The 25,968-nt window shown below is 32.3% G+C and overlaps 1 protein-coding gene across 11 annotated transcripts in view; it reads left to right on the top strand.

Annotated features, from left to right (window-relative positions):
• Positions 1 to 25,212, top strand: part of LOC116338702 (trichohyalin) — a 41,731-nt gene extending 16,519 nt beyond the window's left edge. For 4 of the 11 annotated variants that reach the window (XM_031764131.1, XM_031764122.1, XM_031764140.1 and 1 more), the window contains exons 8-28: positions 2,674 to 3,843; positions 11,215 to 11,319; positions 11,434 to 11,679; positions 11,783 to 12,277; positions 12,377 to 12,493; positions 14,734 to 14,916; positions 15,679 to 16,188; positions 16,279 to 17,145; positions 17,218 to 17,759; positions 17,856 to 17,966; positions 18,097 to 18,307; positions 18,385 to 18,507; positions 18,688 to 18,801; positions 18,869 to 19,113; positions 19,220 to 19,340; positions 19,407 to 19,477; positions 19,551 to 19,685; positions 19,785 to 19,839; positions 19,948 to 20,980; positions 21,050 to 21,125; positions 21,211 to 22,277. In XM_031764131.1, the coding sequence (XP_031619991.1) occupies positions 2,674 to 3,843; positions 11,215 to 11,319; positions 11,434 to 11,679; positions 11,783 to 12,277; positions 12,377 to 12,493; positions 14,734 to 14,916; positions 15,679 to 16,188; positions 16,279 to 17,145; positions 17,218 to 17,759; positions 17,856 to 17,966; positions 18,097 to 18,307; positions 18,385 to 18,507; positions 18,688 to 18,801; positions 18,869 to 19,113; positions 19,220 to 19,340; positions 19,407 to 19,477; positions 19,551 to 19,685; positions 19,785 to 19,839; positions 19,948 to 19,986 (5,460 nt within the window). In that variant the 3' untranslated portion in view covers positions 19,987 to 20,980; positions 21,050 to 21,125; positions 21,211 to 22,277. Of the gene's footprint in view, positions 1 to 2,673; positions 3,844 to 11,214; positions 11,320 to 11,433; positions 11,680 to 11,782; positions 12,278 to 12,376; positions 12,494 to 14,733; positions 14,917 to 15,678; positions 16,189 to 16,278; positions 17,146 to 17,217; positions 17,760 to 17,855; positions 17,967 to 18,096; positions 18,308 to 18,384; positions 18,508 to 18,687; positions 18,802 to 18,868; positions 19,114 to 19,219; positions 19,341 to 19,406; positions 19,478 to 19,550; positions 19,686 to 19,784; positions 19,840 to 19,947; positions 20,981 to 21,049; positions 21,126 to 21,210; positions 22,278 to 23,460 lie in introns of those variants that run through there. The other 7 variants (XM_031764157.1, XM_031764174.1, XM_031764165.1 and 4 more) reach the window with 7 other exon arrangements.
• Positions 25,213 to 25,968: the final 756 nt, after the last annotated feature.

Here is a 25,968-nt window from a genome sequence, read left to right as displayed (position 1 = left end):
CGATGTTATGGATAAAAGCTTATTCGAAATGGGGAAAAACAAATTGTTGGAATTTGACACTTGGCCGGAAAATAAATGGCACCCCCCATCGAAATGAAAACATGAACAAACAGTAGTAACCCAATTCCACAGATGAAATTCAACTGTATCACATGCACGCACATCAATTTATAACACACTAACATAATAGACAGTTTGTATATCGATTCTGATGGGATTCATACAAATTGCAATCGATTCGAAATTCGTTGTGTAATATAAATTAACCGAAATAACTAACTGCGGCTACTATTTCCCCCATCGTCTTTCATTTTTTATTTTAAAAAAAAACAAACAAATTGACTGTTACACTTCATGCCACACTCTTGTGTTTCACTTCTATTCATTAATTATTTGATTTATGTTGTGCAATTTTCAGTTTGGCTTAGTTTCCAATATCTCTCTGTCTCTGTCTGTCTAATGTGTTTCGTTTCATCATCATCCGTTCGTTGACGTTGTACAAACGGCAACGCGAACGGTTCTTTTATTTTTAGATTCATTTAATATTTTATTTTATTTGCAATTTTTTCTCGTTTTGTTTTCCATTCGTTAATGTTCAAGTCGGAAATTGGAAGAAAAGGATATTGACATGTGAATTGAAACAATTACAAGAACAAAAGCTAAAATAAAAATATTACATATTATTACATACACCGAAAATATAAACAAAAGCAAAAAAAAAGAATGGAATTTACTTTTAAAAAAAGCATGTAGAACGTAAAGAATAAAAAAATTGGAATAATTGAATTTTGAATGATCGAATTCGGAGCCAAGAAATAGTCAGTAAGTGTTCGGCAAAAATCATCGAATTTAATGTAGTTCTCTCTCTCACACACACTTCTTTTTTTAGTTCATTGTGTTCATTTTTTTTCTTCATTGTTGTGTTATGCGATAGCGTCTCTGTCTCTCTGTCGACGGAAAATCATGGATTTGTTTGTGTTCAAATCAAACAAATCAACATGACGCACGTTCGAAGAAGCAAAGAATCGCACACCACGCGCTCAACTGATGATGTGATTGTATGTGTGTTCTCTGTTTCGCTTCCTGTTTCGTATTCAAATAAAAACAAATGTTAATCTAGTTCGTTTTTTTATCGTATCGAAAAAGAAGTTTATTTATTCATTGTCTGTGTGTATTATGTTAGTTCCTCACTTTCTCTCTCTCTATCTTTTATTTCTCTCTCTCTATCTTTGTTCAACCATTTGTTCCTTTTATCTCTCTTTCTATTATTATCGCTATTTATTATTCTAAATTCGAAATGCTATCGAAACGAAGTGAGTGTATCTTTTTTATTCACAGCCCAAGCAGATTGTCATTTAGCATTCAAAGTTCTAAATTCGTATATATCTCACATTGGATTGCAAACAGAATTGTGTCGCATTATTGAATGAGCTTTTTTTAAACTTTTCTGTGGCGAAAGGACCACCACGTGCAATGGCCCATAATGCTGAAACAAAGTGTATTATCTTTTTGAATTATAAAAAAATCCAATTTCGATATTGGTGTTATTACAGCTACTCGTTTAATGGCCTTTTCTTCTGTAAGATCGTGTCCATTCGTTCTGTCCTCTTTTTGATCTCACTCGTTTCAATTTTTTCGATCACGGTTGCTTGATCATTGTTGATTCACCATTGGTTTCTATGCCCTCGAATCAATTTGTTTTTTTTTTCTGAGACAGACTCTCAGTACACCCCCTTCGAACCCCTAGCCCTCTCACACCGGATAGTTGGCGCTTCGAAATGGATTTTGAGTACTAGCATCAAGGCATTCGCGTGAATGCGGCGCAACAACAAAACAAACAATGAATACACACACAATCACACATTTGTATAGAACGTGTTTACAAGCATCTCTTTATTAAATAGTATATATTTAAGAAAGAAACGTTGCCGTCTCTTTTTTTTCGATTTATTTTTTTCTTTTAATTTGTTTGTTAGAGATCACATCATGCATTTTCTTTTCGTTTAGCCAAAAAAAATTTTAAGCTCTGTTCATTTTTGTTTTCTTTCATTTTCGTTTCGTTTCAATTGTCTCGCATTGAGTTTTAGAAGCAAACAAAGACAAACAATCGTTTTTATTTCTTTCTTATTCTTTGTTTCACCGAAATAATGTCGCAAAACGCTAATGAAAACATAAAAACAAGCATAAAGTGCATATATTGTGAAGCTGAAGAGTGAATTTAGTCAGCTGTATGCGAAATTGAAGGGAATTGAATTGTGCACCACTGTTCCTTTTGAATTGAGTAATGGTGAAATTCATCTTAAATTAGCCAATTTTGTTGAACATTCAAATGGCAATTTTACTTACCATTACTGCATTCATGTAGGAGTGTTGTGCAAATCCAAACAATTTCGGATGCTTAACCACCGCATTTAGATATTGTTTTTTTTATGCTTATTGCGAAAATAGAGAACATTTCTTATTGGTTTTGTAAATTTTTCGTTTTTTTATTCTTTATTTCTGTTCTTAAAAACGTTGTTTTAGTTTTCGATTTGTGATTTTGTTTATATTTCTTTTGTTGTAAAACGACTTCACACCAAAAAAAAAAAAAAAAAAATTTAAATAAAAAAAAAAATTGAAAGAATGAAAAGACATTCCATTGATTCGGGAAGATATTGAAATGAATAATTTCAGATGTTGAACAGTTCATACAACCTAAATCGACTCGGAAGTCCAACGGCTGGCGATTTGATAAATACCAGTGTATTTGATGCGGTCGGAGGTAGTGGAAACTATTTTAAACCATCGCCACCATTCAATACGTACGATCCGAATTTAACGTATAATCCAATGAACAGCACGACACTGCCACGTCGTCGATATAGCATCGGAGGACTGCCATCGGCATCAACCACCGAATATTTAAATTTACAACAAACAACCGACGCGCATCTATCGAATCTATTGAACGAGGCAAAAACATCGATAACACGATCATCACAAATTTTAAGCCGTGGCGAAGATTTATCCGGTGACATAATGCTATCGGCAGCGGCCGGCGATGTAATTGCCGATCTATCACATCGTCATCTGATTAACGAATACGATTTAAATGGTGCTATTATCGGTGCAAATATTCTAAATCAAATGCCGATTACATATTCATCACAACCAAATATCTACTATTCGCAACCAAATTATACGAATAGTCATATGTCAACGGACATGTATATGTCACGTTTTAAACGATCGACAGCACCATATGGTAGCATTAGCGGTGGCATTGGCGGTGCTTCAACACTTAACTATACATTGGGTGCCAAATCCCATTTAACCAATCCAATATTAACCGCATACACAAATCCATATTTCAATTCAAATTTAAATACAAATGTGATGAATTATAATGCCAATTGTCATTCATTGCCCTATAATAATTATCAACAATCGTACAATTATCCATTGCATCATCAATCGTCCACGTATAATTCAAAATATAATCAACCACCACCACCGTATACCGCAACCATTCATCATCAACAGCAACAACAACTACAACAACAACCAAACGCCAATCATTATTTTCATCGTCCATTACATTATACATCAAATCCGGTGATATCACAATCATCGAATTATTATTTCAAACATCCACAATATCATCAAATTCATAATAAAATGATAAATCCAAATGCATCGTCGATCGCTCAAACGTCAACATCTGCCTCGTATTTACATCATCAAAATCAACATCCATACAGTGGATACTCGAATCAACACTTTGATCATTTGAATAATAGTAATTGCTACTCGAAACTAGATTTAGTAGATTATACAAAACAGAGCGAACAAACTAAGCGACAAGTAAGTTTCAATATAGACGTAGATACTTTATCAATTACTTCATAAGGATTGCGTGTCTCTCTCTTTCACAACACTCCTTTTTCTTTCGTTTTATTGCTTTTCGACTTATATGAATATTTATATATATATAAATATATATACCACTATATATACACTTATATATATATACAATATATATTTGATGTGTGTAAATTTCAATTAAACATCTTAATATACAGAAAAGACAAAAGAAACTATATATTACAAAAACAAACAATTCAAAAACCACACACGCAAATTTAAATCAATTTGAAAAAAAAAACCAAAGAGAAAACCAATTAAATAAAACATATAGACAAGAATCCAAATGCCAATTAGTTAAACCATGTGGCAACGGAATGAATATAATTATTAAATAGTCTCCCTGTGAAAAAAAAATAACAACAACAACCATATCTATTTATATATGAAACCATTGCATCAACCAGTCTGAACACCTCACTTATCATCAACAATCATAATGAATAACAATAACAATAAATAAATAAAAAAAAATCAACATAAACTACCTATTCATAGCCACATTGTTTGAATTGTCGTAGTGTGTTAGTTTTAAAATAATGAATTGTTTCTTTCTCTCTCTATCTCTTTCTCTCTACATTTTTTTAAACTTCCATTTTTCAATTGTAAAGCATAGGTTAAGGCATTAATCTTCTTTTTTTTTGAAAATTCCATTCATTTTTTCAATTTTAACACATTATTGGCAATTCAATTTATTTAGAATGTTAGACTATTTACTCGTAGTTTGAATTTCATCTTGCATACATAAATATTTAGCGTGTATTCCCTATGTAATTTACTGAAACATAGATTAGTGGTGTCAATTATTTTTACTGAAATAAAACCTCAGCGAATTTCCCACATTTCCGTGTCTCTTCTCATTAATTTATTCGTTGGCCAAGCAGAAGACATTTAAAAAGAAATAAATAATGGACTGGATCGTTTTTGCATTTTTTGAGCTATCAAACTGTACAATGAGTATATGTTGTCATTTGACGTCCCCCTTCAAAAAGACATACTTGTTTTGTGCATATATTTCAATGCCAATTCCTCTCAAAGGTGAAACTTGAAAAACACAATGATTTTAGGTAAAAAAACATTGATATAGTATTAAAAGAGGCATTATCTCTCTGATCTTAAAAAAATAAAAGAAATTGAAAAAAATTGGTCACCTTTGAGATGAAGTCGCCCTCTTATATTGAAAGATATACACAAAACAAGCATGCTATTTTGAAGGGGACATCAAATGACAACATATATTCATTGTACAGCTTGATGGCTTAAAAAATGCAAAAAACGGTCCAGTCTAATAAATAAGCTTCTTCATTCATTTGTTCCAAATTGCAAACGGAAAACAAAACAAAAGTTGAAGCAATTAATACAAATGACATTGTTGATGATGCATCCGATATAAAAAAAACGCATTACATATGCAAATATAATGAGAAAATGTTTATCATACGCCAAATATATACTATTTGTGTTCTTTAAAAAAAAGCTGAAACAAAAAAGCCTTACACGGTTTATACTTAGACAATTGATTTAATTAAAAGCAACATGTGAAATTTAAACAAAGCGATAAAATGATAAATTTTCAATCGGTTTAGATTTTCTTATGACATTAATAAATAATTGTTATTCACATATAAATTAGACGTTAAGAAGTTTAAAAAAAGATCCTTGCATTACATAGAAATTCCATTGACTTATTCCTCTTTTTTTCATTCGGCATTTTGTTCGCCATATTTTATGGAGAGAAGAAAATTTCTTGTCTGCAGCGATAGGAATGTGAATAACAAACACACCGAAATTATGCCCCATAAGAGACTGTATAAAATGCAAAACTGTAGCACTGCTAGCGCCACTACGGACAACTATGAAGTTCTAGTCTGTTGTTTGCAACTGAGCAAAAGTCTTTTCACTATTTGGCGGCAACTTAGTGTAGATTACACTGAATTCCGTCGTGGCGCTAGCAGTGTGACAGTTTGGGCATAATTTCGGTACGATAACAAATGAAAAATATTGAGGAAAGAGAGATATATAAACACCAAATTGACAATTGAACTTATATACTATAATCAATTACAGACATTATATTGAGATATTTTCAGCCAGCTGTATCAGCTCAGGCTGATATCGTGGGCAGCTTAAATGGAGTGAAAACAATAGAAGTGATTATTATGTTTTTTGTAAGAATGGAAGTGTTTTTCTAACTATAACAATCCTAACAATCATTTCCATTGTTGTCGCTACGTTTCAGCGGCTGACATCAGTTCGGCCTGGGCTGATTCATCTGGCTGAAAATATCTCAATATAATGTCTGATCAATTATAACAATTTACAATGAAAATGATGTCTTATGTGTGAGCGTATAAATATTAGATAAATTTCACCAACTGACCTGATACAAATTAATCCATTAAAATTGCTAGAAATATTTGTACCGAACGACGCAATCATGCGTGACTTTGGCCTAACTAGCATACACACACACCATGCAATGTGTTCGTAACACCGATACCACTTTTTAGTGCATTGTTTTACTTTGTAAGGACGTTGACATAAACCAATAATAAATGACAAATATTTGAAACGAATTTGACAATTTAGTAGTCTGCAATGTTTGTCTCTTCATCGAGATATGTTTCCAAATGATATCGGCGAAAAAGTTTTCATGAAAAAAATAAGAAATGAAGTTTTTGCGCGCCAAAATTCAAAAATAAACAAAAATTTCATAAAATGGCAAGTTTTATTGGAAACATGAATTTAAAGTTGAAAACAGACAACCAAATCATCCTTAGAAATGTAGATATTTTCGTAAGATATATTAAAGGATATAGTTTTTTCGATAGATATTTTTATGCTATATTTCAGAATGAAATTTATTCATTAGATGCAATCGAATGAACGATTCGCTATTATTTCTTTTTTTGCGTTTAATTTTTGTTATTGATTCAGCTATTTTGCAATCATTGTCATTTATGCAATATAATATGTCCCAAAATATGAATGAGTTTCCGTGAAAAGTGGATAATTTTTTCGAACAACTTTTAAGATATTAATTCTTTCGATTCGCTTTAAACTCAAATTTACCTGCCGGTCACCAAAAACCACTCTTCCTCTTTTTACAAAATATAATTGACTTTGGTCAGGACACTCTCTGGATTTATTCCAAGAGTCTCTTTTTTGCGCCTCTATCTATGACGTTAACACCTATGTTGATATATCTAAATTAAATCCATATTCAGTCTTCTTAAATGTTCATTTGTCCTTCACTCTACTTGTGGATAAATGTCCAATTCTATAAATTGAAGTAGAGCTTTGAATTGATTTTTCAAATTATTGTGGTGATCCATTTAAAATTCAGTTTGAAACCTAGTTTGGAGTCCAACTGACCAAAAAAGCAGTGCTAAAAATACACAGAGCACTTAAGTCACGTAATAATGTCACGTAATAATGAGCTGTTCACACTTGTATTTTAGACGAGCACTTCGAGTGAGTTGCGCATCCACTCAAAGTTAGTGAGCAGAGAAATGTCACGAGCTCAATTAAATCAGTAATAATGAATAATGATGTGTGAGTAATTTTGAAGAATAATCACAAGGTATAGCGGGTGAGTTGAAAATTGGTTGATCCCATTATTTGGACTTTTTTTTATTAAAAAATTACTTCGCTACGATTTACACATTTTTGGTGAATTGAATGAAAATTTACTAAAATTTGATGAAACAGCCAAAAACTATTGTATTATAAAGCAACACTTCATGACACGAATTCCATAAGCTCTGGAGCTATAATTTGAATAAAAAAATCAAAAAAAATCAAATTATAGGATCAGTTAAGTTTCAACTCCACGTTTTGGGCCAGCTTATTCTTTTTGCTTCAACATTTTTCCGGGCACGGAACTTTTCAAATAACATCCTTGTCGTAAAATTATTATCGTTGTTTTTGTTTACAAATATGCCTTTCCAATTTGTTTCTCTCATTCAAACCAAATTAATTTGAACAGTTAAAGAATCGATTCAAATGTATGAATGTACATCGAATGAGAACATTTAATCATTATGTGTCTTATTTCATTTTCAAATGGCATCGATATCATATTTTCGTTATGTAAATGCTTTCTTTCACTTTTTTCCTCTAATTTTGGTAAGTATGTTGAAGTTTAGCGATTCTTCGACAGAAACAAAAAATCGACAGCAATATTTATATGAATATGTATATTTTTATGAAACAAAAGAAAGACTAATTGAAGTGGGATAAGAAAAAATCACAAAATTTTATGATATTTCTTGTTATTAGATCCATTTAAATTTTAATTCAATTGTTAGCGAAAATAAACTTTCTAAATTTAATTAGAATATTTTATGTTTCATCAAATATTCTCTTAAAACTAATGCCATTGATGCTTCTTTTTTTTAAATGAAGAAAATTTAAAATAAAATCTAGCAACGTCTAATTCAAACACTCTTCTTTCCGTTAAATAATAGCATTTTTTGCATTGTTCTAGAATCACAAAACTTTAGCTCTCATTTGCATTTCATCATCAAACTCTAAACAAAACAAAAAAGCGAAAACAATACAAATAAGTAAAAATAAAGTAGTGAACAAAACACCATCCTGTTCATAGAGAGTTTCGTTAAGCAAACGATAATAAAGTCAAAATGACAATTATCGCAATGCCAAAGTAACAGAGACAGATCAAAAATGATGAACTATGCTTGTGTCGTCGGTAAAACGAAAGCAAACTATTTGAACTATTTTGCAATTTATATACACAATATTAATTAATTAAACGAATGATTAACAAAAAATAGAGAAAAATAATGCATTTCGAACTGATTTAGTTATATAAAGTTATTATTATACATATTATATAAACATATATAAATGGTGTTGCTTCAGGTCTAATAATTCATGACAAAATTGAGAATTAAGAAAAACAAAAATATACTACAAAAGAGTATTCAAGTTAAATGATAGAAAATACGCACACGTCATATGTCACAGTTTGAATTTTTATTGTTTTGAACAAAATTAGAATTTTCATTTTGACAAGAATAAAATTGTTTTTGAGATTATTTGTTTGTTCTTCAAAGATAATAATACGCTTTTCTTATAGTTTATTGTACTGTATGGTAACCATCTGGGTAACCATATTCATGTATTCTGATTGTAACTAGTATATATATTGTTAACATTTGTGCAAAGTGATTATGTTCATCATTTTTTATTAAAGATGAGAGACACACATACATCGTGAGAATATAAGCTAAAATAGAGAAAATTAAAGAAGCAAACAGAAAAAGGATAGAAAAAAATGCATAAAAAATGCTCCAAAATACAGTGGGACAATCACATTCATTTTTTCCAATTAAAAACAATAAGAGAATGGCAATAATACGAAAATGTGTTTTGTTTTAATGTTATTATGTAGTTAAATGTATGTGTGTGTATATTTTTTTTTCTGTTGTCAACTTCACAAAATGTTACCATTAACTACGGGCATTGTGATTTTGTACAGAATTTTATCGTACAATCATGTGTATGTAGTAAAAAATAATGCACCCGGAATATATAGAGATATATTCAGATTAATTCCATTAATTTCCCAGGAAATGGGGCCTTTAGATTTGCTTAAAAGTGAAACGTGCAAAAAGTAAGAGGTCCGGAACCCAGTTTTGGATATTTGGATATTCCTCGATTTTTTATGGTATACGATACGATATACAGTTCAAGACAGGGGTAGTTTCAAAACTCTTCGAAAAACATGGGTGGCGCAAAATATGAATTCATTATCATGGAATCATTCACCCAATGTTTTTCTTCAAAAGTGTAATTTTTCTGTGGCTTTTAAGTTCTGTTTAATTTGATCTTTTGGACCCCTGGAATTTGCGAAATTTCCGAGAGCTTTATTATCGATGAATATTTCTCTTTATGTTTTGGGCGCATTGGTAGTAAAAAAACGATCGAATGCAAATGAAAAAATGATGAAAAAGACAAAAAAGTAACAATTAAAACAAATTCAATTTGTTAGTATATTTCAGGCGGAAAAACTGTTTTTTGCTCTCTCTTTATCTCTCTCTCTCTCTCTCGTTTTGTAGATTTAAAAACCGATTCAATTAACTTGAAAACATGAGCCAATTTTATTCGATAAGCTCCGTATTGACAAAATAACCGTGTCAAGCGAGAATTCAAATAATTAAAAGAAAAACTATATAAAATCAAAGACAAAAATAAAAAAAAAGAATAATATTTTACGATGAAAAAAAAAAACAACTATGAGACCATAGGTCGCAACTGAATATTTAAAACCATTTTAGAGACGAAGAAGAAGAAAAAACGGATATTTTCTCTCTCACTCTTTTCTCTTATTGAAAAGAACACGTGTGTTGAAACCAAATAAAAAAAAGAAAAAAAAATGCAATTAAAAAAAAAACAAAAATTCAATAAATTCGACTTAAAAAATTGGATTTAATGATTTCTTTTTGGGTGTTTATTTCTTTTCCTTTGCGATACACGGTCATCTCCCCCGCCTTCTCACTTAATTATATATATATCTCTCTCACGTATGTGCTGAATATTGTGCAAAACAAAACAAAATAATGGAGAATATTGTCAAAAACTATAAAGAATGAACATTTCGGATGCAAACATAATGTGCACTTTTTCACACATATCTATATGGTCTCGTGACGATATAAAATGTTTTGTTTTGATTCGTTTTGTTAATTTATTTTTTGTTACACTTTTTCACTCGATTGTTTCACTCGATTGTCCGACTCAACTACAATGTATATAAATTGCTCCATAGAAATCCTTGTCTACTAATCTGCTGAAATAAATTAATTTAACCGAAACTGAGAATGAAGTGAACAAAAAAACCCCACCTTTTCGTTCAACTCAATGATGCCAAACAGCCACTTTTTTATATTCATCATCCAGTCTTAAGTTCTGTGTATATGTTGCAGTGATATAAAATATACTGTTTGACATAAAATATCTAGTTCTTGTTCCGTTGTTTCTATTTTAACATATATTTTTTTTATTCATTTTGGTTATTCGTTCTTCAAAAATCAAATCGTGTGTTTGTTAGCAAGTTGAATTTTATATATGTATATTTTCCACTCGAGTCACCTTTTGTTCCAACATTCTTTTATATTTGTTGTTCGTTTCGGCTCAATTTGTTGTATTTTTCGTTTTGCTCAATTGAACCAAAAAAAAATGCCGAGAAATAGAAAACATTGTTTAGCATTAAGTGTTGTTTTCTTTTTGTTCCATCAACATTAATATCTAAATGAAATCCCAATCAAAATCGAATCATCAATACAGTTGGACGAGTTTCGTTTGGAAATTCAACGCCGCGATCAAGAAATATTGGCAATGGCAGCTAAGATGAAGACACTTGAAGAACAACATCAGGTAAGTGGCCATCAAGTGAGTGTTATTTTTCTATTTATATTGATATATGTGTGAACATAGATTTAAATTTTTAATTTTCATCTCGTACAAAAATGACTAACATAATCGATCGAAATCACATTTGTGTAGGATTATCAACGTCACATTGGCGTATTGAAGGAATCATTGTGTGCCAAAGAGGAGCACTACAATATGCTTCAATCGGACGTTGAAGAGCTTCGAACTCGAATGGAAGAAAAGAATCGTTTGATTGAAAAGAAAACACAGGCCGCTGTTCAAGCGGTTCAAGATCGTAATCGCATTCAAAATGAACTAACCGAACTTAAGGATCACATGGACATTAAAGATAGAAAAATTAATGTACTCCAACGAAAGGTAAGTATTTTCCCCCCGCATCCAACCTTTTTTTTAAATCGGTTGTGTCCACCTGATCCTGATCACTTGTAATTTCATGTATACAATCCAAATCAAAATTTAGATCGAAAATCTTGAAGATTTGCTTAAGGAAAAGGATAATCAAGTTGAAATGGCGCGTGCACGAATTTCTGCAATGCAAGCCCATCACTGTAATTCCGAGGGTGCATTGTATAGTTTGGAAGAGACGCTTGGTGACAAAGATAAGCAAATGCAACAGTTACGCGATCAACGTGATCGTGCCGAAAAGGATAAAGAAGAAGAACGTGAATTGCATGAACGTGAAGTGACCGAATATAAATTAAAATTACATTCGCTCGAATGTGATATTGAAAAGTTGAATTCACGTTTGGATCGTATTCACATCGAAAAAGAGCGACTTGAAACGCGTTTGGAATCGTCACAAAGTGAACTCGGCAAATCGAAGGCCGAATACGATAAAGTGGCCACCGAAGTTGGACGCAGCACAAGCGATTGGGAAACAACAAAACAACGTTTGGCACGTTTAGAACTCGAAAATGAACGTTTGCGTCATGATCTTGAACGATCACAGGTAACGGTATTTATCAATTTTCCGCAAAACGTGGATTTTCATCATAATTCCGCTTTTCATCATTTCATTACGTGATCCTGATATTGTCGGTTCTTTCTTCTTTAGACGACATTCGGCCGTTCGACATTGACCACATCGCAAGAATTGGATCGGGCACAAGAGCGTGCCGACAAAACAGCGGCCGATCTTCGTCGAACCGAAGCCGAACTTCGTGTAACACGCGTAAGTACTGAATGTGCAATTCTATATATTAGTATATATTTGATCGGTATGCCATGTGTTTTTTTGTCGTGAACCTATTTGTGCAGAAGTGGCTAATCCATTGAAAATACCAAAACTATAAAACAAATTAATTAAAAAAAAAAAAACCAACAACAACAAAAAATACCCAAAGTAACAAAAAAAATGATTGATACAAGCATTATGAAGTTTCATCCAATCATCATTTACTTGGTGAATGCCCCCATTTTAGAAAATAGACAAATTCATCCCATTAAAAAATAACAAAAACAACAACAATGATAACAGCTCTCTATCTCTCCGTGTTTTCTTCTTGATTATTATATTATGTTCGTTTTCTGTTCATTTTCTAAACAAATGCCATCTGTTTTCTTTTAGGGAGCACCTACACAAGATTTTGTGAGTAGAAAATAAATAAATGCCGAATCGTGACCGCCAAAAATCATTTGTATCATTCGATTTTGCATCGCGCACACACATAACACAGACACACACAAACAAACACGGTTACAGCGATTTTTGGCGGCACATTCGTTGGCGTGTTTGTTCTGTTTTGCGCTCTCTCTTTCTCTAGCTCTCGTTTTTGTGAATGTTTTCGCTCTATCTCTCTCTCAGCTCCATCTCTCTAATACAGGCTGTTTTACCACGTGCCCATTTCTCATTTTCTTTCTTTTTTCCATCTTAATTTCTCATTCCCATTTTATGACCTCTCTCGTCACAATTTTATTTCATTCCCTAGTTCAACCTCTCATTCAACCTGCTGCTGGGTTTCTCCTTCTACTTCTTATTCTCGCTCTCTCTCTCTCTCTCCATCTCTCTTCTAATTTCAACACACACACACATCAACACACAACACACACTTATTTTTCCCGTATGAATTACATATGATTTATTCTTTTTATTTGTTTAGAATATTTTCTCTAACTAATTAGTTTATCTATCTATCTCTATCTCTCACTTTGAATAATGCCATTGGGTTTGACACACAAATAAAATGTTCTTGTTACATAATAATAATAATCGACACTTGTATTTGTTTTTGGAAATCTTAGCAACTATCTGACACAATGAAACTAATTTTCGTTCCGCCAATATGCACTTACCAACTTTTAGTTTTTTTTTTTGGTTTGATAAAATGACCACTGCAAAGTTTCAATCAATTGGTGTGCGATCGTGAGCGAGTTCAATTGTTTTCATTCTTTTTTTTATCTCGATCAGATTGGGTCAGTGTGTTTGGATTTGGGTTTGAGTTTGAATTTTCGTTTTGTGTTTATAAACTAACTGACCAATTTGATTGCATATTCGAAACTGAACTAAAAACAAAGCGCCACCGCACATCGCAAATGAGATAAAGACAATAGTCGCACACTGTTTTGAACTTTGAGTGGATGTTTATCAAACTGTGTTTGAAATTCACCAAACTGTAACACACGGAATATTTATATATAATAGGAAGTTCTTAGAGCTTTTGGTGTATACACTGGATTTAAACAATTGAGATGGAATCTGGCATCGAATTCATGTATTTTTTTTTATTGATATAATATATACATAAAATATTGTGTATATGCATTTGTGAATGTGTCTATCACCAAACAATTTCGATTCGATAATTAATATTTCTAAATATATTTATTTATACCAAGAGCTTTACTCTTCGATAGAGCATATTTTATTAATCGAATGATTAAAAATAATTGTTTCGAATAAGTACAAAATTATTTGATTGGAAATGCAGTGCAATGATGAATTGGGTATAAAATAAAGGAAAAAAATCGTTTGGCTTTTTATAATCAAAATCAAAAAAAAAAAAATCAGAACAAAATCCAAAAAACCGCTGCCTTGCTCCTAACACTTCAAAATGTAATAATCATAATATTATTCAACATTCAAAACTTTCTTTTGAACTTTTTCGCCTCTATCAAAATACAAAATCGTTATGAAACATTTATTCGAACTTTCTTTATCACTAATAACAATATTTCTTGAAATAACAACCAAAATAACAAAAAACAACTTAAATAAACAATCGATTTTGCCCGTTGTCGTTCCTCCCGTTTGTTTCCCCTCACTCACTCACCAATCAAAACCAAAACCAAACCATATTCTTATCCAAAACAAAAACAAACAAAAAAAAAACCAACCAACCAAGAATCTAAAACTTAACACTCGAAACCACATTTCCACCAAAAATATTTTCATATGTATTGTTCATAAAATAGTCGGATGCTGAACGTGCTCGTGGCGAGGCTGCATCGTTACAAGAAAAGCTCGAGAAGAGCCAAGGTGAAGTGTATCGTCTGAAAGCCAAACTCGAAAATGCACAAGGTGAACAAGAAAGCTTGCGCCAAGAAATGGAACGCGTACAGAGTAGCGTGCAAAGAGTACACGCCGAACGAGATAAAGTAAGCCCAAGATTAAAACAAAATCTATAAGTTTCATTCTCTCTTTCAATTTTACTCTTTCTGTCTATCTCTCTGTCTTTCTCTATTTTCGTTTTTCGTTAAACTCTTTTATTTTTTCGATTATAAATTCATTTCATAAAATCGACCACATTAATTCCAAACAAAATTAAATCGAACCAGAACAAAAAAAATTACACAAAAATAATTGTAACAAAATCTATTGTAAATGTGATCAAAATCAAGAAAGAATGATCCAACGGTCAAAGCTTCATATAAATCTATACCAAACAACAGTTCCATCTTGAATGTGGTGTTTTGCATGTTGAGTGGCCCCGTTTTAGATGAAATTGATTGCATACAATGCATTGAGTATTGAACGAGTCGACTAATTCCATTTCCATTCTCATTCAATTTATGTTGTTCCATGTGGATTTGTGCAAAAAAAAAAAAAAATAATTCAAACCAAAAACGAAAACAAAGCACGAAATGGTAATGAATGCGAAAAAAATGCGTCACTCGTTCAATCCATGCTCCGTTCATGTGTGAATTGTAATATAGAGACAGACAGAGTGTTGTGATATGGTGATTTCATTCGCATGCAATGGATCCCAATCTTCAGTTCCACTGTCTATATATATATTTGAAACTCATGGTCATGCATTGTTGTATTAAACACAACGACTAATCAAATCAACAAATTTCTCTCTCCCTCTCTCCCCCGTTGTTTTCGTCGAAATCGTTTTATTCTTTATGACCAATTAGACATTAACCGAATTGGAAAAGTTACGCGAAGAATTGGAACGATCACAGGCTGGTTTAGGCAAATCCCAATTGGCACAAGAGAAATTACAAAATTCATTGGACAAAGCCCAAAACGAAGTCGATCATTTGCAAGAGCGTTTGGATAAATCAACGGCCGACCTGCGACGTTTGCAATTGGAAAAAGAGAAACAAGCATACGAATTTGAAAGTTTACAATCACAACTTGACAAAGCACTTGGACAATCGTCACGCGTTCAAAAGGAACGTGAATCGCTCGGTTTGGAAATTGAACGATACAAAGATAAAGCGGAAAAAGCACAACAATCATTGACACGATTGCAAAAGGAACGAGATGCATTACAAGATGAAATTGATTCGTACAAAGAACGTGCAGAAAATAGTCAAGCAATGGCCGTTAAAGCTGTACGTGAACGTGAACAATTGCAAACTGAACTCGAAGTGGTCAAAGAGCGTTGGGAGAAGGCACATAGCATACACCAGAAATTACAGGTACACTTTTTCTCTCAATTTTTGCAGTGTCATACAAATATTCACAACCATTGTTTTTACCATTTTTTTTTTGTGTTTGTGTGTGTTCAGATTGAACGTGATGATGCCTTCACAGAGATTGATATTCTGAAGGAGAAACTAGATAAAGCTCTGTATGCCAGTCAAAAATTGATCGATGAAAAGGATAGTTGGAACAAAGACTATGAGAAATTATTGGAGAAACATGATCGAGCACAGAATGAAATTTATCGCTTGCAATCGCGTGTCGATACCACCGAAGCCGATCGAGCTCGATTGGAAGTTGAAGCTGAACGTTCAACACTGAGCGCAACCAAGGCACGTGAAGATCTACGTAAATTACAAGATGAAAGTTCACGCCTGCAAGAGGCATGCGATCGCATTGCATTACAATTGACCAGAGCCAAAGAGCTTGAAGACAAAGCTCGCGAAGAATTGGAAATAAATCGTGAACGTTTGGAGAAGGCACAAAATGATGTGCGTAAATTACAATCGGAAAAAGATATGCTACAAACCGAAGTGGAACGGCTCACATACGAAGTGGATCGTGCAACACATACAAATACCAAACATTCAGCGGCCATGGAATCGGCACAAGAAGAGGCGGCCCGTTTCAGTTTGGAATTGGACAAAATGCGCGATCGATATGAAAAGAGTCAAAGCGAATTGCGTCGATTACAAGAGCAAGAAACATACGGACGTGATACGCGCCGTGTTAAAGAAGAAAATGAACGATTACGTGAACGTTTGGATAAGACATTGCTCGAATTGGATGCCATCAAAGGTAAAGCCGCTTACGACGAAGAATCATCGTTGAAATACAAAGAAAAGTATGAATCACGTGAACTTGAATGGCAGAATTTGGAGACCAAACTACATGAGACCAGCCTACAATTGGAACTATCAAAGGCTGAAGTGGCCAAATTGATTTCGAATCAAGTAAGACTCTTTGTTGCCGATTATTATTAATTTTTTCATCACTTTTCACGTGTAACTTTGATATTTTTGCAGGAAAAACAAAGAACTGAATTGGAACGTGCGCATATTGAATGCGAAAAGGTGCGTGATCGTCATGAGAAATTGATTAAGGAAGCCGAACGAATGCGTCAACTTGGACCGAATGCCAAACCAAATGCAATAAGCCCCGGCGCAAATTCATTGCCACAGAATCCGGCTGAACGTTCCGAAAATGAACGATTACGTGATCGACTTGAAAAGGCATTGCAAGTTAATCAATTGTTGTACAATTTCCTCGAGAAGCATACACAAAATCAATTCCAAACGCGTGACGCTACCGATTTGGAGGCGGGCCGATTGGCCAAAGAACTGGAAAAAGCACAAATGCATTTGGCCAAACAACAAGAGGCCAATGAATCGACGCGCATCGAATTTGAACGCATGTCAGCCGAACTAAATCGATACCAAGAGCGCTTGGAACGATCGGAAGCTGAACGAGAAGCACTGAAAGCACAGCGACAAAACATGCAATCCCATCAAGTTGAAAAGAATATTATGAAACTGGAGACTGACGCAAAACAATTGGCACTCGAACGGTAATTGGCAAACGAAATTTAAACAAAAAAAAAACACGCTCCAACTGGGTCAACATTTTAAATGATTTTTCCTCTCATTTCTTTTTGCCATTGCAGAGATCAATTGATACAACAATTGGAGAAGAGCCAAGACATGCTAATGAACTTCCAACAGGAACTGAATGCTACTGAACAAGAATTGCAACGGCAACGTGAAGAAAATAAACGGTAAGTGGAAAATATCGAGGATGGTACCCAAGAGAGAATGGAAGAAAGAAAAGAAATCATCGGTACCGATACTCGAATTAATCGATATTTTTTATGATTGGAAATATTCGTTTTTATTCTCTATCAAAAGGTTTGTACAACAACATCAAGAACTTGAAAAGAGATTACAAGAGTCCGAAAAGAAACAACCGCAACAACCGGGTCAACGCAATCTACCGCCCACACCCGATCAACAGCGGCTTGTCGCCGAAATTAATGCACTTAAACAACGATTACAAGAAACTGGCGCCCGCAGCGAAAATGAAGCCGAACAATGGCGCAAAATGGTCGAACAAGAAAAAGTACGTCAACAATTGACATGATTTTCTTTCTTTATTCGAAATGTTAACATTTTTTTTTCACTTTTTATGGAAAATAGGGACGAGCCGATCAAGCTGAAAAGGCAGCACAAGAGCTACACAAACGTGCTCAAACATTGGAAAAACAATTGCAATCGCATATGCAACAAATTGCCAATCTACAGCAACAAAATCAACAACAGGTTAGCCAACATACCACACAAAAATGTTAACACAATAGACAATAATTGCGAAAATACTAAATGCAATACATTTAACATGTTACTATTTGAAACATTAAATTCCTTTTGGCCACAAAAGGTTTAAAACAACTCCTTTTAACTTTTTTTTAATGAATTGTTCGCTTTCCATTTTTGCCAAAGCAACAACAACAGCAACAACCTACTGCCCAAACTCAGCAAGCTACTCAAGAGATGGAAAAATTGCGAAAAGACCTACAAACGGCAAATGTGGAACGCGATCGATTCCAATCGCAGGTATGCATAAAAAAGATAAATAATTAACGCAACACCATTTTAACATCGTTTTTTTTTTATTGTTTAGCTTGAAATGTTAGTTCAAGAATTGGAAAAGAGCCAGATGGATCTGCTCGAAGCAAATAATCAACTGAAGACAACACATCAGCAGTTGACATCCGCTCAACAAAATAATACGGCTAAAGGTGGTATTGATGAGGCACAACGCAAAGAGATCGAAGCTCAGCTCATACAAATGGAAGAGTTCAAAAAACAATTAGATAATCAAGCAAAGGCCATCGAAAGTGAACGCAAATTGTTCGAGGAGCAAAGGTTTGACCTTTTATTTTTCGTTTTAAAAATATGAAAAGCTTCGATAGCATTTTTCACACACAAACACTCCTTTTCAATGTTTTGTTCGGTAATTAATGTTTTTTAGAAAAGCGATAGAATCGAAACGAAAGGAACTTGAAGAGAAAGAGAAGAAACTCATTGAATTCGATAGACAATTACAGAAGCGCAAAGAGCAGATGGATCAATTGGAAAAATCTCTGCAAAAAGTAAAGTTCAAATGAAGTCAGCCGCAGTCTGCATAGAGATTGATGAATATTTATTTTTTATTATAGGCCGGTGGTACTGCTGCTGCTGCAGGCGAACTGAACAAAAAACTCACCGACACTCAGCGACAATTGGAAGCGTAAGTATTCAATTGTATTCCATCGGCTGAACAAATTTTTATTTAAAAAAAAAAACTATTATTGCGATTACAGTGTTCAAGAGCAATACATTCAAGCGAAAGAAGAAGCGGCCAATGCGTCAAAAGAAACCGAACGTCTATTGCAAGTGGTGCAAATGACACAGGAAGAACAAAACGCAAAAGAAAAAACCATTATGGACCTACAACAGTGAGTAGTCCTTTTTTTCTTCGTTCCATTAAAATTCAATTTGATGACAACAGCAAAAAAAAAAACACAAATAACAACAAAAATTTCATTCAATTTCAGAGCATTGAAGAATGCACAGGCCAAATTGAAAAATCAACAGCAACAACAACAAGAGGTCTGTACCATATTGCATTTTTCGTCTGTTTTTTTTTTGCAATATGAATTTACCATTATGCGAGTCAAATACCGACATTAAACCTTTTATTATTTTCATTTCACACAGGCTGCTGGACCAGCTGGATTCCTCAAAAGCTTTTTCTAAATCTAAACTAGAACTGTCCAAAGTGAACATTTAATAAATAATCAATCCAATAAAAACAAATTCGACAAAGAACGAGAAAAAAGTATACACTGAAATGTTATGTTTTAACGAAAACAAAAAAAAAGGATTGGCAATGAAATGGAAAATTAATGTACTGACTGCGAAAGCAACAACAACCACAACAAATAACCAACAAAAAAAATGTTTTTTTCATCTATGCTCATAATACTCATTCTAATCAAAGTTTATATTTAAAAAAAAAACATCAATTTTCAATAACAAAAACCAAACAAATTAAAACTATGATGTTTAAAATAAAAAGTGTGACTAAAATCATTCGCGTCGTTCTTGATTGAAAATAAATAAATAAAAAAAAACCAAGTTTCTATGCTAGAGTACGTGTGATCTAATTTCAACATTTAAACGACGAAGATGAAAACAAAAACAAACACACATAAATAATAATTACACTCTTTTTCTCTTCTAAAACACACCATAGTTTAAAACTTTATTGAAAACAAAGAACAAATAGCAACAACAGCGACTAATTTTTATCCATTAAGCAAGTATATCCTTAAAATGGCCTTTGTGAACAAAACAGACTCTATTCAAATAGACTCTAAGTGTAAATGATTTCACACACATTTGACTTTAATTTGCATTGCTGGAGTAAAGTAAAAAGCAAAAAAAAAACCTAATTGAAAAAAAAAAATATAATTAATTACGTATAGTTGAATTGAACAAACACGCGCAAATACAAATAATTTGCTACCAATATTTTGCTTCGACTGCAATACACATTTTAGAGCTAAACATGCAACAGAGAAAAAAACCATACGACCAACTTACAAAACTGAACGAAAAAAAAACCGTTCGATCGCTCCCTCAAATTAAAAAGAGCTTGATACGCGATGGAACATGCCTAATATGTCCGAGCGGCATGAGGATATATAAAAAGGCAGAAAAAAAACGTGGCAATCATTGGCAAAAATAGGTCCGCTGATGCACTTTAATAAATATGTGTTGTTTTTTTCTTCTAATTTCAAGCATTTTCACATTTCAGGCAAAACCAATATAATTAGGCAAGGATTATTTAACGCATGGTCCCTTCAATTGAATTGAAAACTTTAAAAATTAACGTATGTGTTCACCATATGCCCGCCATATGAACTATGACAAAGACGAGTCACTCTCATTTTAGATTTTCTTTTCATTTTTCCACAGTAATTGCAATTTATGGCAAAAAGAGTGACCAGCCAAAGTACAAGAGCGAACAATGCTAAACAAAACCGAAATAAGACTATATTTAATTGCGATACCAAAGTGGAACATCACATTTATAATTAATAGAAAATTTATTGACGTTGCGAGATAAATGTTCGCTCCCAAAAAATGAAATGTGTTGTTGTTTTTTTGCGGGCCAGGAGCCACACACTGGATCAGAACATTTCAAATGGAACGATAAACGTCAAATGAAACAAAAATCGATTCCAATCAATCTCTATGTAACTTTCTAACTCTTCTATATTTCAAACAAACAAATGTGTCATATCAATAGAATTCTTGTTATTAACGAAAAAAAAAAAAACAATGATGGAGAAACATAGCCAAAACATATTATATATGGAAATTTCAATCAATACACTTACAATCAAGATTGAACACAAATCTAATGGAATAGGATGTAAACAACAAGCAAGTATGTCATTTCATTTTTATATTTAAATAGAAAATGAATGAATAAAGACCGAGATTTATGGGTGTGCACGCGTATTTTGAAAACACTGAAAAATCAGTATAATCATTTCATATATATTGTCATTTCAATCCCTTCATATCATAATAAAAAAAAGAAAGTGCAATTTCCGAATTGCAAAAAATCAAATCTCAAATATGTAAATAAATCAAAAGCCATTTAAAATCAACCAATCAACAAAATATTTACATTATTTCCACATTGGGTCATTGGAACAAATGTCATCAAATCAAATTGTTAAAATGCAGGGTCTGTACATAAACAAACCAAATTTCATAACATTTCATCTCTCTTCTTCATACCTGTCGCCGGTCCGTCTCTCTTCATCATTTGCTTTGCCAAACAAAAGATAAAACAGAAAATTGAAATCGTTTCATTAGAAAATGGCCAATTGAATTTATTGTGTGTACATGATCAGTGTGATTCCGAATTGATAAACCAATAACAATAATAGCGATGAATTCAATTTCGGTTGATTGTTGTTTCAGTGTGTATGTATACCGCTCGAAACGACTTCTCAAATGAAAAAAAAAAACATTCATCAGGCTGAAGGAAGTATTACAGAGCTTCTCGGACCACATTAACAATATACTTGTATTGTTTTTATTCTTCTTTTTTTCATTCACACTTCTTCTTCGGCTTTGATCTTTATCATATCGCATATAAAAGTAAATGTTACCATAGTTTTATACCAACCAAAAGAAGAAAAAAAAATTTAAGACACTTATGAACGTTTTACATTCAAATCAACTTGTTATACGTTTAAAATAATTGAATATAACAAACAAAAAACTAACCAACAACCGAATGAACAAACAAAACAAAGTGAATAAAACCATAGAATTCCTATTATGAAATCGCACAATTCAAATATGCTGTTCATTTATAAAATGCACTCTATGCATTTCGATACTCCATCAAATTACACCAAATGTGCACACAAACACTCTAACTGAACGTTTATTTGCTTTGAATTGGCGAACAGAGTGTGACAAAAATAATTGAAAGTTGAGCCGGCTTAAAAAAAAAAAAAAGAAAACACGATTTTTCATCGAGTAACATTTTAACCTATCCAATGATTGGTTTTTTGATTGAATATTTCGGTTTAAAATCTCTTTCGAGGTTCAACTATAAGATTTTTCATAAGAAAAACGATCTGTTTATGCTACGATTAATTGGGGTCTATCACCATTGTGGCGAACAATGAATAAGAGTGTCTGTTATTGAATTGGTTTAAATTGAAAGGCATTTTCCAATTACACAAACAAAAAGAGTACGTATTGCCTGAAGAAAAAAATGTTTCAAAATATTTGCAAGAAAAACAAAATTTGCTATGCATTTATTTTGGAAATTTTGCAATTTTTTTTATATCTCTCTTTCGAAATGTTGTTTGAGAATTGCAGTGAGGTCTGCTTTTGAAATGCAACACCGCTTTAACCTCAAAACAAAATTCAACACGCTGATTTTTTCTACTTCACTTGGCACTTTGTTTCGTCCATGCTAATTTCTTATGCAAAAAACAAACGTAACATCCAACCAAATATTCATCATATCAAACAATAACAATCAATTTTTGTTGGGAATAACATTTTGACTCTTTTAAAATGCACTGATGTGGAAAATCGACTGAAATGATATTGTTTATAAAGGATTGTGTTAAAGGAAAACGAGAGAAAACAATTCAATATACTGAATTCTAATGAATCTGTTTTATTTAGCTCAGATGATGATCCCCCTTCCCCTCTAAAAAAGGCGTCATCGCGATGAACGCATACTTAAAGCTCTGTGTCACATACACACATATACACACTCACAAAAAGTGTTCAAAAAGAAGAAGAATATATGACTTAATCCAAAGACAGAGAAAAACAGAAAACTCTCAGGTACTAAAAAAATTGTTTTGTTTTAGCGTATGTTAAATCTACTTCGTTCTCCCTTAAAGAGGATTGTGATTGGTGTTTTATTTGTTTGTCTCGAAGGAAAATGACAGAAATAAAATAAAAAATGTATGTCGTCACCGAAACAATATTTCACGGCAAATGGCAAGATCATGTGTTGCAAAAACCATGTGTGCTGAAGAGAATGAAATGTAATATGCACGTGAATAAGGATTGGATGAGAATACCAAGTAATTAAAAGCTTCTCTGTTCAAAGTCTTTTGTTTGTTAAAAGTCTTCAAAATGTAATATAAAAAAGAAATCTATACATAATATAGACAATAAAAAAAAACTTTAAAAAATTGTAGAAGAAAAAAAAATCAAGTGTACATAACTAGTTATCCCAGAATTTTTTTTTAAAGGGAAACTAAACAAGTAAACCTGCATTGATACCAAAAAATAAACTCCAATAAAATGAATAATAATATATTTATCTGATATGTCGACACCCTGAAACTGTGTCGCGATTCCTTTTACCTTTTTCTTTATTATTTTTACAAATCCAAAAGTGAAACATTAACCAATTGGATCTTTTTCGTACGGGTAAAATGCCAATTGAAGCAGACAAACGAAAACATTTTATTAATTCATTTCATTCGTCGCATTTTCCAATCAATTCGATTTTACCTGTAAATTCAATTTCGCACACACTTATATTATTATATCCTTTCTCCTCTTCTTCGCTACACTTTATTCCCACGAATATTCATATATAGATTAAATTTGTATCGCATATCCAAACAAGACACAACTCCGTTTGAGTGAATTTAACAACCACAAACCAAAAAAAGAAGAAGATACATGTTGATTTTTGAAATTGAATAAAAACTAAACCCAAAAATATACCCAAATGGCAAGATGATATTTGTTTGCATTTAGTCAAATAAAACACTAGTTGTAATAACGATTAATAATTATGTTATAAAAATAAAATTTAAACAAAAAAAAACTATGTGTTCAATTCAGAATTCAATGTACTTGTTTAATCTGATGCTAAGAAAAGATGTGACATAAATATATGAATCGAAAACGTATTACAATTCAATCATACCAAGGCATCGCATGCGGTGTGTTACGTAAATTTCGGTTCGCATGAATTACGCAAACCAAAAAAAAAATTATGCAAAATACCTTATATATTGTAATTTGACGAGTAAAATTTAACGATAAAAAACAACAACAACAAAACCATAAGACAGAAAACATAGGAATAAGCTAATGAACAAATGGAAACTATTATCACAACCCAATAGATAAAATATATGACAATTTATAAATATATATATATATAAATCTATTATATAAATGCTTATTGTTGCTAAATTCAATATTTAAAAAATGAAAACAAACACACTCACACATACACAAAGAATACAGCTCAGTTAAAAAACTGATATGGACAAGAAATATCGTACTTTCCACAACAATACCAACCAACCAACAAATTGACACATTTTTGATCAATTGTATTGTTGAATTTTATTAAAGGTGAATAAAAAAATGACGATTTTTTTTTTCGTGTGAAAATAAAACTCTAGATGCTGTAAGTGGTTTAATCAAAACAAAAATTGAAAATTAACTGATTTATTTAATATTAAAACCGATGAAAAAGAGAAGAAGAACAAAAAAATTTAAGATGAATTTTGTTGAACATACACACTATGTTAGATAATTATTTGTTTGGTTAGTAGTTGATTGGATGATTAAACATAAAAGTTTGAAATAAAATATTATAAAGTCTGCCTGAAATAAACAGAAATAAAGAAAAAAAAAATCTATATATACTGTATCAAACGCGGCGCATATATTTGACGTGGTGAATTTGCGAGAGAAAACTTGAAAGAAATTTTTATTTCTCCCGCTGCAGTGAATACCAAGATGATTCGAATCATTATTCGAATGCGAATAAAGCGCACTATAAGTGCATCCAATTGGATGATCATCTTTATCTGAACTCCGATTTCTCCCCATTGCTTTATTCTCCCCCTCTCTCTCTCTTTCTCCCCTTCTCTCTGTTCCAAAGCCACATGTTTCCAAGCACACATTCGTTTTTCTAAAAGATAAGCCGGGGAGAATATCTCGTTAAATCATTTGAAAAAGCAAAACAATTGAATCTTAAATATCAAAATTAGCAAATATATTTTTAATGAGAAAAAATGAAAAGGAAAAAAAAATCTATTTTCAATCTGACTAAACACTGGGTGAACCACCAGAAGAGTAAAAAAAACATCGGTTCCCAAATGAATGGGGTAGAATAAAAACTACTTCTCGAAAAATAGGTATTTTAAA

The sequence above is a fragment of the Contarinia nasturtii genome, unplaced genomic scaffold (genome assembly GCF_009176525.2).
Source record: "Contarinia nasturtii isolate CC-2019 unplaced genomic scaffold, AAFC_CNas_1.1 Cnas_scaffold_78, whole genome shotgun sequence".
NCBI classification, from domain to species: domain Eukaryota; kingdom Metazoa; phylum Arthropoda; class Insecta; order Diptera; family Cecidomyiidae; genus Contarinia; species Contarinia nasturtii.
This window is presented reverse-complemented; position numbering and strand designations above follow the sequence as displayed.